The sequence below is a fragment of the Salvelinus alpinus genome, chromosome 30 (assembly GCF_045679555.1).
Source record: "Salvelinus alpinus chromosome 30, SLU_Salpinus.1, whole genome shotgun sequence".
Taxonomy (NCBI): Eukaryota; Metazoa; Chordata; class Actinopteri; order Salmoniformes; family Salmonidae; genus Salvelinus; species Salvelinus alpinus.
In genome coordinates this window covers 966,140-979,557 of record NC_092115.1, presented here as the reverse complement: position 1 = coordinate 979,557, position 13,418 = coordinate 966,140, and the positions used below count along the sequence as shown (strand labels likewise).

The 13,418-nt window shown below is 47.3% G+C and overlaps 1 protein-coding gene across 5 annotated transcripts in view; it reads left to right on the top strand.

Moving 5' to 3' along the window:
• The window catches only part of LOC139559542 (V-type proton ATPase subunit H), a 55,379-nt gene that overhangs the window by 28,125 nt on the left and 13,836 nt on the right, over positions 1–13,418 (top strand). For all 5 annotated transcript variants that reach the window (XM_071375630.1, XM_071375628.1, XM_071375629.1 and 2 more), the window contains 4 exons: positions 1,183–1,280; positions 3,914–4,106; positions 9,781–9,959; positions 10,876–11,001. In XM_071375630.1, coding sequence (XP_071231731.1) covers positions 1,183–1,280; positions 3,914–4,106; positions 9,781–9,959; positions 10,876–11,001 — 596 coding nt within the window. The remainder of the gene's footprint in view (positions 1–1,182; positions 1,281–3,913; positions 4,107–9,780; positions 9,960–10,875; positions 11,002–13,418) is intronic.

Here is a 13,418-nt window from a genome sequence, read left to right as displayed (position 1 = left end):
TACTACTACTGCTTCTGCTACTACTACTACTGCTGCTGTTACTACTACTACTGCTGCTGTTATTGCTGCTGTTACTACTACTACTGCTACTGCTGCTGTTATTACTACTACTACTACTACTACTACTACTGCTGCTGTTACTGCTACTACTACTGCTGCTGTTACTACTACTGCTTCTGTTGCTGCTGTTACTACTACTACTGCTACTGCTGCTGTTATTACTGCTACTACTACTGCTGCTGTTACTACTACTGCTTCTGTTGCTGCTGTTACTACTACTACTGCTGCTGTTACTACTACTACTGCTGCTGTTACTACTACTGCTTCTGTTGCTGCTGTTACTACTACTACTGCTGCTGTTACTACTACTACTACTGCTTCTGTTGCTGCTACTACTACTGCTTCTGTTGCTGCTGTTACTACTACTACTGCTACTACTACTGCTTCTGTTGCTGCTGTTACTACTACTACTGCTGCTGTTACTACTACTACTACTGCTTCTGTTGCTGCTGTTACTACTACTTCTACTACTACTACTGCTGCTGTTACTGCTTCTGCTACTGCTACTACTACTATACTACTGCTGCTGTTACTACTACTACTACTGCTTCTGTTGCTGCTGTTACTACTACTACTGCTTCTGCTACTACTACTACTGCTGCTGTTACTACTACTACTGCTGCTGTTACTACTGCTACTACTACTACTGCTGCTGTTACTACTACTACTGCTACATCTACTACTGCTGCTGCTACTACTAATACTACTATTGCTGCTATTTCTACTGCTTCTGTTGCTCTCAGGTTGTCTCTCTCCTCCCTCAGTTTCTCACTCCCTTCCTTCCTGATCCTTTTTTGTTGCTTTTATGAAACACCTAACAGATTAATTGGATCTATTTTCTCCTCTGCTTTCTTTGCTCGGGTCCTTGAGGGGACACGTCCCTGTCTGTCTGTTCTGTAATGTTACACTCGTTGTCTAGCATGGTTCTGCAGGGTGCATGGTGCTCGTGGTTGCAGATGGTATGCCGGTTACTGTTGAGCACTGTGACTGTTTTTGTTAAATGGGCTATATAAATGAAGATGGATTTGATTGAGGTTGGTGATGTTGAACACACCTGTTTCCCTGCCTGCGTTTCCCTGATCAGTCTTACTAAAGGTTTGTGTGTCTGTTCTCCCCCTGCAGAGCTCTCAGTATGTGCAGTGTGTAGCAGGCTGTCTCCAGCTGATGTTGAGGGTGAATGAGTACAGGTTTGCCTGGGTGGAGGCTGACGGGGTCAACTGGTGAGTCTCTGGGTCTGCTACATCTATTACTATCAAATACTGTTACTACTAATCCCTGGTTACTATTACTACATTTATTACTACTGACTACTAGTCTCTGGTTACTGTCACTACATCTACACCTGTCAGGTAGATGGATTTTCTTGGCAAAGGAGAAATAGTCACTATCAGGGATGTAAACAAATTTGTGCACAACATTTTTGAGAAATAAGAATTTTATTAATTTGGGAACATTTCTGGGATCTTTTATTTCAGCTCATGAAACATGGGACCAACAGTTTACATGTTGCGTTTATATTTTTGTTCAGTATACTTCTGTGTGTTAGTTAGCATTGTTACATGCTTTATGCTGCTTGACTACACTACAAGATGAAGTTAGCATAACCACTGCTGTTATCTGTAACTCAAGCCATAAACTCCATAACCAAAACCATGCAATAAAACCATGATGCAACATAAAACTGCTGTGATCGACAACAAGTGTGGTTTCCTGTACCACCTGACCCTGTTCTCTCTCCTCTAGCATCACGGCTGTGCTGAGTAACAAGTGTGGTTTCCTGTACCACCTGACCCCTGACCCTGTTCTCTCTCCTCTAGCATCACGGCTGTGCTGAGTAACAAGTGTGGTTTCCTGTACCACCTGACCCCTGACCCTGTTCTCTCTCCTCTAGCATCACGGCTGTGCTGAGTAACAAGTGTGGTTTCCTGTACCACCTGACCCTGTTCTCTCTCCTCCCTCTAGCATCACGGCTGTGCTGAGTAACAAGTGTGGTTTCCTGTACCACCTGACCCCTGACCCTGTTCTCTCTCCTCCCTCTAGCATCACGGCTGTGCTCAGTAACAAGTGTGGTTTCCTGTACCACCTGACCCCTGACCCTGTTCTCTCTCCTCTAGCATCACGGCTGTGCTGAGTAACAAGTGTGGTTTCCTGTACCACCTGACCCCTGACCCTGTTCTCTCTCCTCCCTCTAGCATCACGGCTGTGCTCAGTAACAAGTGTGGTTTCCTGTACCACCTGACCCTGTTCTCTCTCCTCTAGCATCACGGCTGTGCTCAGTAACAAGTGTGGTTTCCTGTACCACCTGACCCCTGACCCTGTTCTCTCTCCTCTAGCATCACGGCTGTGCTGAGTAACAAGTGTGGTTTCCTGTACCACCTGACCCCTGACCCTGTTCTCTCTCTCCTCTAGCATCACGGCTGTGCTCAGTAACAAGTGTGGTTTCCTGTACCACCTGACCCCTGACCCTGTTCTCTCTCCTCTAGCATCACGGCTGTGCTCAGTAACGAGTGTGGTTTCCTGTACCACCTGACCCCTGACCCCTGACCCTGTTCTCTCTCCTCTAGCATCACGGCTGTGCTCAGTAACAAGTGTGGTTTCCTGTACCACCTGACCCCTGACCCTGTTCTCTCTCCTCTAGCATCACGGCTGTGCTCAGTAACAAGTGTGGTTTCCTGTACCACCTGACCCCTGACCCTGTTCTCTCTCCTCCCTCTAGCATCACGGCTGTGCTGAGTAACAAGTGTGGTTTCCTGTACCCCCTGACCCCTGACCCTGTTCTCTCTCCTCTAGCATCACGGCTGTGCTCAGTAACAAGTGTGGTTTCCTGTACCACCTGACCCCTGACCCCTGACCCTGTTCTCTCTCCTCAGCATCACGGCTGTGCTGAGTAACAAGTGTGGTTTCCTGTACCACCTGACCCCTGACCTGTTTCTCTCCTCTAGCATCACGGCTGTGCTGAGTAACAAGTGTGGTTTCCTGTACCACCTGACCCCTGACCCTGTTCTCTCTCCTCTAGCATCACGGCTGTGCTGAGTAACAAGTGTGGTTTCCTGTACCACCTGACCCTGTTCTCTCTCCTCTAGCATCACGGCTGTGCTCAGTAACAAGTGTGGTTTCCTGTACCACCTGACCCCTGACCCTGTTCTCTCTCCTCTAGCATCACGGCTGTGCTCAGTAACAAGTGTGGTTTCCTGTACCACCTGACCCCTGACCCTGTTCTCTCTCCTCTAGCATCACGGCTGTGCTCAGTAACAAGTGTGGTTTCCTGTACCACCTGACCCCTGACCCCTGACCCTGTTCTCTCTCCTCTAGCATCACGGCTGTGCTGAGTAACAAGTGTGGTTTCCTGTACCACCTGACCCCTGACCCTGTTCTCTCTCCTCTAGCATCACGGCTGTGCTGAGTAACAAGTGTGGTTTCCTGTACCACCTGACCCCTGACCCTGTTCTCTCTCCTCCCTCTAGCATCACGGCTGTGCTCAGTAACAAGTGTGGTTTCCTGTACCCCCTGACCCCTGACCCTGTTCTCTCTCCTCCCTCTAGCATCACGGCTGTGCTCAGTAACAAGTGTGGTTTCCTGTACCCCCTGACCCCTGACCCTGTTCTCTCTCCTCCCTCTAGCATCACGGCTGTGCTCAGTAACAAGTGTGGTTTCCTGTACCACCTGACCCCTGACCCTGTTCTCTCTCCTCTAGCATCACGGCTGTGCTGAGTAACAAGTGTGGTTTCCTGTACCCCCTGACCCCTGACCCTGTTCTCTCTCCTCCCTCTAGCATCACGGCTGTGCTCAGTAACAAGTGTGGTTTCCTGTACCACCTGACCCCTGACCCCTGACCCTGTTCTCTCTCCTCTAGCATCACGGCTGTGCTCAGCAACAAGTGTGGTTTCCAGCTGCAGTACCAGATGGGCTTCTGTGTGTGGCTGCTGGCCTTCAGCTCTCAGCTCTGTGAGCAGCTACGCCGTTACAACGTGGTGCCGGCCCTGTCTGATATCCTGCAGGAGTCTGTGAAGGAGAAGGTCACGCGCATCATACTGGCTGCCTTCAGGGTACGTACTGCTAGTTAGGCTGCTCAGTGGGACAACCAGTCAATCCCATCATCTCAAACGGAACCCTATTCCCTATAGGCCCCTACATGGCTAGGATGAGTATGTCTGGAGAGACCCTCTGCTGGGAGGAAGTCCTTATTCCACTTGTAACACGATGCAACTGCTGACACAAAATTACCCAGGGTGCACTTCAGTCCTATGAGAGATGCTCTATTCTTTAGGAAGATTCTTGCGCTCAAACCACGAGTTTCCACGAGTTTCCACGAGTTTCCATGCTGCTGTTCTGCATAGCTCTCATCTCTCTCCTCTCATCTCTCTCCTCATCTCTCTCCTCATCTCTCTCCTCATCTCTCTCCTCATCTCTCTCCTCTCATCTCTCCTCCTCATCTCTCTCCTCTCATCTCTCTCCTCTCATCTCTCTCCTCTCTCTCTCCTCTCATCTCTCTCCTCTCATCTCTCTCCTCTCATCTCTCTCCTCTCATCTCTCTCATCTCTCTCCTCTCATCTCTCTCCTCTCATCTCTCTCATCTCTCTCCTCTCATCTCTCTCATCTCTCTCATCTCTCTCCTCTCATCTCTCTCCTCTCATCTCTCTCCTCTCATCTCTCTCCTCTCATCTCTCTCCTCTCATCTCTCTCCTCTCATCTCTCTCCTCTCATCTCTCTCCTCTCATCTCTCTCCTCTCATCTCTCTCCTCTCATCTCTCTCCTCTCATCTCTCTCCTCTCTCATCTCTCTCCTCTCATCTCTCTCTCCTCTCATCTCTCTCTCCTCTCATCTCTCTCTCCTCTCATCTCTCTCTCCTCTCATCTCTCTCTCCTCTCATCTCTCTCTCCTCTCATCTCTCTCTCCTCTCATCTCTCTCTCCTCTCATCTCTCTCTCCTCTCATCTCTCTCTCCTCTCATCTCTCTCTCCTCTCATCTCTCTCTCCTCTCATCTCTCTCTCCTCTCATCTCTCTCTCCTCTCATCTCTCTCTCCTCTCATCTCTCTCTCCTCTCATCTCTCTCTCCTCTCATCTCTCTCTCCTCTCTCTCCTCTGCACTTTCTAAATGTTTGATTTCAAGTTAACTTTCTCATAACAGAGCGAACAGGGATAACTGTTGGAGAGGTGAGGGGGAGAAGCGGTGAGGGGGAGAAGCGGTGAGGGGGAGAAGCGGTGAGGGGGAGAAGCGGTGAGGGGGAGAAGCGGTGAGGGGGAGAAGCGATGAGGGGGAGAAGCGGTGAGGGGGAGAAGAGGTGAGGGGGAGAAGCGGTGAGGGGGAGAAGCGGTGAGGGGGAGAAGCGGTGAGGGGGAGAAGCGGTGAGGGGGAGAAGCGGTGAGGGGGAGAAGCGGTGAGGGGGAGAAGAGGTGAGGGAAAGCCATATAAACTAAGCCTATAAAGTATTCCTGAATACAGTTGATGGGTTTGTTGCCATATGGTTCTGCTGCTCAGACTTCTATTGGCTGTAGGATGTATTTCCTATATATTGCTCTACTTTAGACCAGGGCCCTATTTCCTATATATTGCTCTACTTTAGACCAGGGCCCTATTTCCTATATATTGCTCTACTTTAGACCAGGGCCCTATTTCCTATATATTGCTCTACTTTAGACCAGGGCCCTATTTCCTATATATTGCTCTACTTTAGACCAGGGCCCTATTTCCTATATATTGCTCTACTTTAGACCAGGGCCCTATTTCCTATATATTGCTCTACTTTAGACCAGGGCCCTATTTCCTATATATTGCTCTACTTTACACCAGGGCCCTATTTCCTATATATTGCTCTACTTTAGACCAGGGCCCTATTTCCTATATATTGCTCTACTTTAGACCAGGGCCCTATTTCCTATATATTGCTCTACTTTACACCAGGGCCCTATTTCCTTTATATTGCTCTACTTTAGACCAGGGCCCTATTTCCTATATATTGCTCTACTTTAGACCAGGGCCCTATTTCCTATATATTGCTCTACTTTAGACCAGGGCCCTATTTCCTTTATATTGCTCTACTTTAGACCAGGGCCCTATTTCCTATATATTGCTCTACTTTAGACCAGGGCCCTATTTCCTATATATTGCTCTACTTTAGACCAGGGCCCTATTTCCTATATATTGCTCTACTTTAGACCAGGGCCCTATTTCCTATATATTGCTCTACTTTAGACCAGGGCCCTATTTCCTATATATTGCTCTACTTTAGACCAGGGCCCTATTTCCTATATATTGCTCTACTTTAGACCAGGGCCCTATTTCCTATATATTGCTCTACTTTAGACCAGGGCCCTATTTCCTATATATTGCTCTACTTTAGACCAGGGCCCTATTTCCTATATATTGCTCTACTTTACACCAGGGCCCTATTTCCTATATATTGCTCTACTTTAGACCAGGGCCCTATTTCCTATATATTGCTCTACTTTAGACCAGGGCCCTATTTCCTATATATTGCTCTACTTTAGACCAGGGCCCAGAGTGCACTCTACAGGGAGAAGCAGTCATCGTCTATATTGAGACAGAGTGAAGCTGCCCAGCGAACCAAAATTGTTTCTGTGAAAGTTTCCAGAACATTCGTTAGGTCGCGGCAAATGTTTTCATAACACAAAACCTGTCAAGTCGTACTGATGATTGTGTGTGTTACCTTTATTTAACTAGGCAAGTCAGTTAAGAACAATTTCTTATTTACGATGGCGGCCAAACCCGGACGACGCTGGGCCAATTGTGTGCCGCCCTATGGGACGCCCAATCATGGCCGGTTGTGATACAGCCTGGATTATAGGATGTTCCTATTAAACATTTGCCTGATGTTGCAAGAACATTCCTACAACACATTTAATCTGTTCTTTAAAGGTCCCCAGAACGTTTTGTTAGGTTGTGGGACCAGTCTGGTGAGAACATAGTTGGGACATCACACAAGATATGTTCCCAAAACACAAATGTTTGTTTTAGGGTGCAAAAACCTTCACCGGACGTTGCCAGAAAGCTGTTAAGCTAACTGACATTTTGATAATTACTGAGACTTATAAAAGTCTGTGCCAGACTTTGTGTCTGAATGGATATAATGTCTATAGATCTAGCAGAGGTGTAGGTGTCACCATATTCATAATGAACAACTTGAATGTTACTGTGTGTAATACCACCTCTGTCCCTAAGCAATTTGAATGTCTGGTCCTAAATGTGGGCCTTGGTAATAATGCCCAAATACTGTTCGTGGGAGTTTATCCACCTCCAGGTTGCTCTCAGCAAATTGTCAGACTTACTGTCTAACTATACTAATTCTGAATTATTCATATTTGGTGATCTTAACCTGGATTGGTTGATGCCTCTATCAGACTTAAAATACATTTTGCTCCGTACAAATATAACTCGACTGATGACTAAATCAACCCGCCGCAACTTAAAACACCTTGAAAAATCTACTCTCTTGGATATCATTGTGACAAACACCCCTCGTAAGTATACAGCCAATGGAATGTTTGCTCATGACCTCGGTGACCGTTGTCCCATCGCCTGCAGTAGAGATGCTACCTGTTACAAAGAGACATTCTAGAACTTTCAATGAGCAGCATTTCCTGAATGACATGGGGTTGTAGTGATTATTATTTACCTTTATTTAACTAGGCAAGTCAGTTAAGAACAAATTCTTATTGACAATGACGGCCTACACCGGCCAAACCCGGACGATGTTGGGCCAATTGTGCGTCGCCCTTTGGGCCTCCCAACCACGTCCGGATGTGATACAGCCTGGTTGGGTCTTGGTAATGATTGGGAGGGTGTGTCCCCTCTCTCTGATTCGCATCGGGCCCTTAAATGTTTTACCTCTCTAACTCTGTTGTAGCTAATCATTCTCCATATAAGAGATTAAGGGTCAAGGTCAGATCTAACACATGTTCCCCTGTGAATTTTCTGAAAGACTTCATGAAAGAAACATAGCTTGGTGCTAAGGCCAGATTGACGGATTCTTCCTGTGCCTGGCAGCCCTTCAGTCCTTCAGTCCTTCAGACATTTAGAGAAATAAATGTCTTACTGTGGTTAGTAAAGCAAAGACAAGATTCTTCTTGAATTGTGTATCTGAGAGGTGGAAATCCAGCCTCATTTAAAAAAACAACTCCAGCCCCTCATTGCCCCTCCAGGTTGTGACAGCCTCTGGTCCCATAACAGACAACAATTACAGTTGTGACGCTTTTCAATTAAAATAAATGACATTTCAGCTGGCCATCTATTTGGAGAAAAAAAAGTCAAATACCTCAAGCGTCACTAGAGGGAGTCTTTTATTCACCTCTGAACAAATAGCAGAGGATGATGCACTGCCTGGCACTTTTAGTTTGAACCGTTTTATGCCAATGATGTATTATGTGCCTTGCAAAAAAAGTATGTTAAAAAAAAAATCCACAGGAGCTGATTCGCTTGATCCCTTTCTACTGCGGCTTTCTGCCCCGCTCATTGTAGAACCTTTGACCCACATTTTGTATATAACAATTGCTTCTGGTGCTATCCCTGAGATCTGGAAGGCAGCTCACGTCCTCTTCCTCCTTTACAGAGCTGGGGATCATTCTGACCTGGATAACTGCTGCCCAATCTCTAAATTATCTTGCAAAAATATTAGAACCACTGGCTAACAACATTTTTTTACATAAAATGATATTATTAATGTGTACCAGTCTGGTTTTAAACCTGGACATGGTACCGTTTTAGCAGCGACACTTGTCTTAAATGATCTGTTAAAGGAATCTAAGCAATTGTACATCATGTTGATTCTACCGTCTCCTATGACCGAAAAGAGCTTCAGGATATCAGAACAGAGATTACTCACCTCGAACTGGATAAAGATTTAATCTTTAATGACTCTGACAGGAAGGATATAATGTTGTTCCCAGTCAAGGCCCAAATCCCTGTCATTCACATGAATGACTCTCACTCTTGAACGTGTGTGGCAGCGCGGCGAGCGGCGTGTGTAGTAGGAGCGGCGTGTAGTTGGAGCGGCGTGTAGTTGGAGCGGCGTGTAGTGGTGGGAGTGTGTCGCTGTAGCAGTTTGGTGTTGAGTTGTGCATTCGGAAAGTATTCTGATGCTTTGACTTTAAGCGGCAATCTAATTAGCATAATACACAATTCCCCATAAAAAAAATCTGTCCATTTAAACTAGAGATCTGTTTTATTTCATTGGATGCGTCTCAATCCACCACATCCGCCGATATTGCCCTTCTGCGGTGAAGTTGATAAAGCGAGAGGGAAGGAATCTGATTTCATTGGTCCTTAACTCGTGGCTCAGATACTTCGTTGAGGATAAATAGAGTTTGCCTGCCCGGGAGAAGATTAGTTCTGAAGGATTTGTTGCCGTAGAAATGTACCTGGCTAAAAGCTGAGCAACTTTCGTTGTACTTGTTATCCAGAGTTGAACTCAGGGTTGACCAAAGTTACATTTACATTACATTTAAGTCATTTAGCAGACGCTCTTATCCAGAGCGACTTACAAATTGGAAAGTTCATACATATTCATCCTGGTCCCCCCGTGGGAATTGAACCCACAACCCTGGCGTTGCAAGCGCCATGCTCTACCAACTGAGCCACACGGGAGTTAGCAAGTTACCTTGCTAACTCCTCAAACCACGTACGTAGTAGAGGGTTCTGGAGAAATCGACTGAGCGGGAGAAGTATGCTCTGGCCATGATACATATTTAATATTATTATTCTAGAACCTGTTGGAGAAGTCAGCGGAGAGGGAGACCCGTCAGGAGTATGCTCTGGCCATGATCCAGTGTAAGGTTCTGAAGCAGCTGGAGAATCTGGACCAGCAGAAGTATGACGATGAGGACATTACAGAAGACATCAAGTTCCTGCTGGAGAGTCTGGGAGAGAGCGTTCAGGACCTCAGGTAGGTTACCTCTGACCCCTAACCCTAACTTCTCCAGGTCAGAACCTAGAGTCTGGGAGAGAGACTCCAGGACCTGACAGGTAATGTTACTGCTAACCTCAGCTACACTAGCAGGCATTACTGTGCTGTTACTTGAACCTGGAGGAACTAGGCTGTTCTGCTAGGCGCTACGCTAGCAGGTATTACTGTGCTGCTACTAGGCTGTTCTGCTAGGCGCTACGCTAGCAGGCATTACTGTGCTGCTACTAGGCTGTTCTGCTCGGCGCTACGCTAGCAGGTATTACTGTGCTGTTACTAGGCTGTTCTGCTCGGTGCTACGCTAGCAGGCATTACTGTGCTGTTACTAGGCTGTTCTGCTAGGCGCTACGCTAGCAGGCATTACTGTGCTGTTACTAGGCTGTTCTGCTAGGCGCTACGCTAGCAGGCATTACTGTGCTGTTACTAGGCTGTTCTGCTCGGTGCTACGCTAGCAGGCATTACTGTGCTGTTACTAGGCTGTTCTGCTCGGCGCTACGCTAGCAGGCATTACTGTGCTGTTACTAGGCTGTTCTGCTCGGCGCTACGCTAGCAGGCATTACTGTGCTGTTACTAGGCTGTTCTGCTCGGCGCTACGCTAGCAGGCATTACTGTGCTGTTACTAGGCTGTTCTGCTCGGCGCTACGCTAGCAGGCATTACTGTGCTGTTACTAGGCTGTTCTGCTCGGCGCTACGCTAGCAGAACAGTACAGATCTCTTAAACCACACTGGACCTGGACCTGTCCTGGAATACCCCTCAAATTGATCTCCAACAGGTCAACATCTCTCTATTTTAAGGACTGTCGGACTGAGGCTGTTCTTCGACAAAGTTTATCTGCTAGTTTGTTTTTTACTTGTTATTTAAGCTTGTTTTCTCTCGCTCTCTTTCTCTCACACACAGTTCGTTTGATGAGTACAGCTCGGAGCTGAAGTCGGGTCGCCTGGAGTGGAGCCCGGTCCACAAATCAGAGAAGTTCTGGCGTGAGAACGCTGTTCGCCTCAACGAGAAGAACTACGAACTCCTCAAGTAAGCAAAGAGCACTACCTAGTGTAGATGTTCGGTAAGACACAGAGCACTACCTAGTGTGGATGTTCGGTAAGACACAGAGCACTACCTAGTGTGGATGTTCGGTAAGACACAGAGCACTACCTAGTGTGGATGTTCGGTAAGACACAGAGCACTACCTAGTGTGGATGTTCGGTAAGACACAGAGCACTACCTAGTGTGGATGTTCGGTAAGACACAGAGCACTACCTAGTGTGGATGTTCGGTAAGACACAGAGCACTACCTAGTGTGGATGTTCGGTAAGACACAGAGCACTACCTAGTGTGGATGTTCGGTAAGACACAGAGCACTACCTAGTGTGGATGTTCGGTAAGACACAGAGCACTACCTAGTGTGGATGTTCGGTAAGACACAGAGCACTACCTAGTGTGGATGTTCGGTAAGACACAGAGCACTACCTAGTGTGGATGTTCGGTAAGACACAGAGCACTACCTAGTGTGGATGTTCGGTAAGACACAGAGCACTACCTAGTGTGGATGTTCGGTAAGACACAGAGCACTACCTAGTGTGGATGTTCGGTAAGACACAGAGCACTACCTAGTGTGGATGTTCGGTAAGACACAGAGCACTACCTAGTGTGGATGTTCGGTAAGACACAGAGCACTACCTAGTGTGGATGTTCGGTAAGACACAGAGCACTACCTAGTGTGGATGTTCGGTAAGACACAGAGCACTACCTAGTGTGGATGTTCGGTAAGACACAGAGCACTACCTAGTGTGGATGTTCGGTAAGACACAGAGCACTACCTAGTGTGGATGTTCGGTAAGACACAGAGCACTACCTAGTGTGGATGTTCGGTAAGACACAGAGCACTACCTAGTGTGGATGTTCGGTAAGACACAGAGCACTACCTAGTGTGGATGTTCGGTAAGACACAGAGCACTACCTAGTGTGGATGTTCGGTAAGACACAGAGCACTACCTAGTGTGGATGTTCGGTAAGACACAGAGCACTACCTAGTGTGGATGTTCGGTAAGACACAGAGCACTACCTAGTGTGGATGTTCGGTAAGACACAGAGCACTACCTAGTGTGGATGTTCGGTAAGACACAGAGCACTACCTAGTGTGGATGTTCGGTAAGACACAGAGCACTACCTAGTGTGGATGTTCGGTAAGACACAGAGCACTACCTAGTGTGGATGTTCGGTAAGACACAGAGCACTACCTAGTGTGGATGTTCGGTAAGACACAGAGCACTACCTAGTGTGGATGTTCGGTAAGACACAGAGCACTACCTAGTGTGGATGTTCGGTAAGACACAGAGCACTACCTAGTGTGGATGTTCGGTAAGACACAGAGCACTACCTAGTGTGGATGTTCGGTAAGACACAGAGCACTACCTAGTGTGGATGTTCGGTAAGACACAGAGCACTACCTAGTGTGGATGTTCGGTAAGACACAGAGCACTACCTAGTGTGGATGTTCGGTAAGACACAGAGCACTACCTAGTGTGGATGTTCGGTAAGACACAGAGCACTACCTAGTGTGGATGTTCGGTAAGACACAGAGCACTACCTAGTGTGGATGTTCGGTAAGACACAGAGCACTACCTAGTGTGGATGTTCGGTAAGACACAGAGCACTACCTAGTGTGGATGTTCGGTAAGACACAGAGCACTACCTAGTGTGGATGTTCGGTAAGACACAGAGCACTACCTAGTGTGGATGTTCGGTAAGACACAGAGCACTACCTAGTGTGGATGTTCGGTAAGACACAGAGCACTACCTAGTGTGGATGTTCGGTAAGACACAGAGCACTACCTAGTGTGGATGTTCGGTAAGACACAGAGCACTACCTAGTGTGGATGTTCGGTAAGACACAGAGCACTACCTAGTGTGGATGTTCGGTAAGACACAGAGCACTACCTAGTGTGGATGTTCGGTAAGACACAGAGCACTACCTAGTGTGGATGTTCGGTAAGACACAGAGCACTACCTAGTGTGGATGTTCGGTAAGACACAGAGCACTACCTAGTGTGGATGTTCGGTAAGACACAGAGCACTACCTAGTGTAGATGTTCGGTAATGAGGCTGCATCCTAAATGGCACCCTAAGGGTAAATAAAATAAAATAACATAAGAATACAATCACTTATTAAAGGCCTGGCTAAAAAGGTCTGCCTCTCTTACCTGACAGGGCAAGCTGTTCCGTAACCGAGGGGCTTTACTAGAGAAGGCTGTTCCGTAACCGAGGGGCTTTACTAGAGACCGCTGTTCCGTAACCAAGGGGCTTTACTAGAGACCGCGGTTCCGTAACCGAGGGGCTTTACTAGAGACCGCTGTTCCGTAACCGAGGGGCTTTACTAGAGACCGCTGTTCCGTAACCGAGGGGCTTTACTAGAGACCGCTGTTCCGAAACCGAGGGGCTTTACTAGA